General features: G+C 36.7%; 1 protein-coding gene across 2 annotated transcripts; it reads right to left on the reverse strand.

Annotated features, from left to right (window-relative positions):
• Positions 1-266: 266 nt before the first annotated feature.
• LOC104706784 (myrosinase-binding protein 2-like) lies at positions 267-2,775 on the reverse strand. Of its 2 annotated transcripts, none has more exons than XM_087463200.1 (5): positions 2,642-2,775; positions 1,998-2,215; positions 1,455-1,886; positions 926-1,354; positions 267-830 (listed from the first exon to the last, which is right to left on the reverse strand). In XM_087463200.1, exons 2-5 carry the CDS (start codon positions 2,184-2,186, stop codon positions 570-572), a joined length of 1,311 nt encoding a protein of 436 aa, XP_087319326.1. In that variant the 5' UTR covers positions 2,187-2,215; positions 2,642-2,775; the 3' UTR covers positions 267-569. The 2 variants fall into 2 exon arrangements, with proteins under 2 accessions (XP_087319326.1, XP_087319327.1); XM_087463201.1 differs by having other exon boundaries at positions 2,656-2,677.

The raw sequence follows: 2,775 nt of genomic DNA on the forward strand, positions 1-2,775 counted from the left end.
GGCCGCAAACATCATCTCTCTTCCCTCAGTCTAGTCCCAATTACCGTTTACTTGCTTGGGTTTATACAGGTTTCGACCAACAGGATTGGCAAACAACGGACTTGAGGTTGTACCATTTTAGTTTGGCAGTACTATTTTGTTGTGTAACTAGCTTGTAATGATTTATGCTGTTGGGTTTTTAAATCATTAATTCTTAGAAACTTTTATTATGAAATATGCGAAGAACGGAACATTTATTGGTGTATCAAGAAACATGAACGCCAGAGTGAACAAGAGTGATATATTAGATCGTTTTGATTTAACTTCATCACAAAAAACACCCACACACACAAAAATGAACCAAGATAAAAGACGATATTGGAAAGATAACATCACATGATCCCAAAGCATGGACCTTATTTTACACATAAACACAACAAAAGCTGAAATGCTTACTCGAGCTGCAAATGACCCAAAAGGATGTACCTTATTTTACGAAACTAGAGTAAATCTTTTATTGGTGATAATAGATAGACACGGCATGGACTTAGATCTGATGAACCCAATAAACCGTCTTGTAACCCTCCTCTTTAAATTCCTCCGGTTCCAAAGTAAACTCCAATGGCATCAATAGCCTGACCAGAGAGTCCATGGAATCCAAGAAGCTTTCCTCCATTTTTCCCCTCAAGCTTGAATTCTGTCCCACTTGGACTTACCCCAAATATTGGAGAAGTTCTTCCAAAAGAAGTTTTGAAGAACAAAGATTTGATCAGAACTGCATTATAGCGATTAACATGATCGTAGCTTCCACCAACAGATATGATGCATTCATTTGGATAAGACACATCAAACTGGATTTCATTTTCCATCAAAAAAAAAATTAAAACTTTTAAAAGAGTTGGTAAAAACATACTCAGGAATAACAAATTCAAGTTATTTATATTACCTCTTTTAGTTCTCCTCGAATCGTCCCATGTCCACGTTCAAATGTTCCATTATTTTCGTATTCGATCTTGATATAAGATATACAATCAATATCTTTTCCCACGGTTATTTTCTTGACACCATCAAAAACACCATCGTCAAATGCACCTCCCATGTTACCACCCATAGCAGCTGTCTTTTCAACTAGCGAAAAGTATGCACCAATGGAATCAATGGCCTGACCAGAGCGTCCGTGGAATCCAATAAGCTTTCCCCCATTTTTACCCTCAAGCATGAATTCTTTCCCAGATGAATCACCGAATGTTGGGGAAGTTCTTCCATAAGAAGTTTTGAAGATTAGGGATTTGATCAACACCGTCTTATAGCGGATAACATGATCATAGCTTCCACCAACAGATGTGATACATTCATTCGGATAATCCACATCAAACTGAATTTCATTTGACATTAGAAACAAAAATTTTATAAACATTTAAACAGTGGATAAGAACCGATCGACTAAAAAAACAAAGTCACTATATTTTTATTACCTCTTTCAGTTCCCCGCGAATCGTCCCATTCTCAAGGGTTTCAAATTCTCCATCCTTTTCGTATTCGATTTTGATATAAGACACACAGTCAATATCTTTTCCAACAGTTATTTTCTTCACACCATCGAAAACACCATCGTCAAATGCACCTCCCATGTTACCACCCATAGCAGCTGTCTTTTCAACTAGAGAAAAGTATGCACCAATGGCATCAATAGCCTGACCAGAGCGTCCGTGAAATCCAATAAGCTTTCCCCCATTTTTACCCTCGAGCATGAATTCTTTCCCAGATGAATCACCGAATGTTGGGGAAGTTCTTCCATAAGAAGTTTTGAAGATTAGCGATTTGATCAACACCACGTTATAGCGGGTAACATGATCGTAGCTTCCACCAACGGATGTGATACATTCTTTCGGGTAATCCACATCAAACTAGATTTGATTTTCCATTAGAAACAAACAATTAATAAAATTTTAAAAGGTAGATATATAAGAACCGACCCGACCGAATGTAAACAATGTGAGGATGTTTATATATACTACCTCTTTCAGTTCCCCACGAATCGTCCCGTGCTCATGAGTTACAAATTTTCCATCCTTTTCGTATTCGATTTTGATATAAGACACACAGTCAATGTCTTTTCCAACAGTTATTTTCTTCACACCATCGTAAACACCATCGTCGAATACACCTCCCATGCTACCACCAACGGGTCCCATCTTCTCAGACATTGCTTCGATATCTTAACTTCAGTGAAAACCTGAAAGATTCAAATTCCTATCTCAGAGACACACAAAGAAAGAAGGAACAACGTAATGGACACTTGGTAAAGAAAACATTGGAAGAAGTAGTAACACAAAATCTATTTTTTACGCATCATTAATGAGACAATAAATTGACATCTCCGACCCACTTTTACTATGAGAATATTATTGTATTCTATATCTTCCAAGGAGTGCATGAAATTCTTTTTTTAACGTACTTCCTAATTACCTCAGCATAATTGAAAATTATATGAACATACTGCTATTGGTGATAACGTATAACTACAATAAGTTGAAACAACAATGGATGCATGGCAAAACTAAGTGAAATTCGAAAGCAAGGATGAAGTCATATCGGACTATCATAACGTGTGAATAGAAAATGTCGACAAAAAAGGTGAAGAGAGAGAGAGAGTCCTCACTCTTGTGCTATTACCCTTAGATTGGAGAAGAGCTATGAGATGTGGAGTAATGCTACTCTCTATTTATTGACACTCCTTTTTACTTTTACTATTTACACTTTCACATTTTTAACCTTCTAGCTAAGTTACTCACT

Source organism: Camelina sativa, chromosome 8 (genome assembly GCF_030686135.1).
Source record: "Camelina sativa cultivar CO46 ecotype springtype chromosome 8, ASM3068613v1".
NCBI lineage: Eukaryota > Viridiplantae > Streptophyta > Magnoliopsida > Brassicales > Brassicaceae > Camelina > Camelina sativa.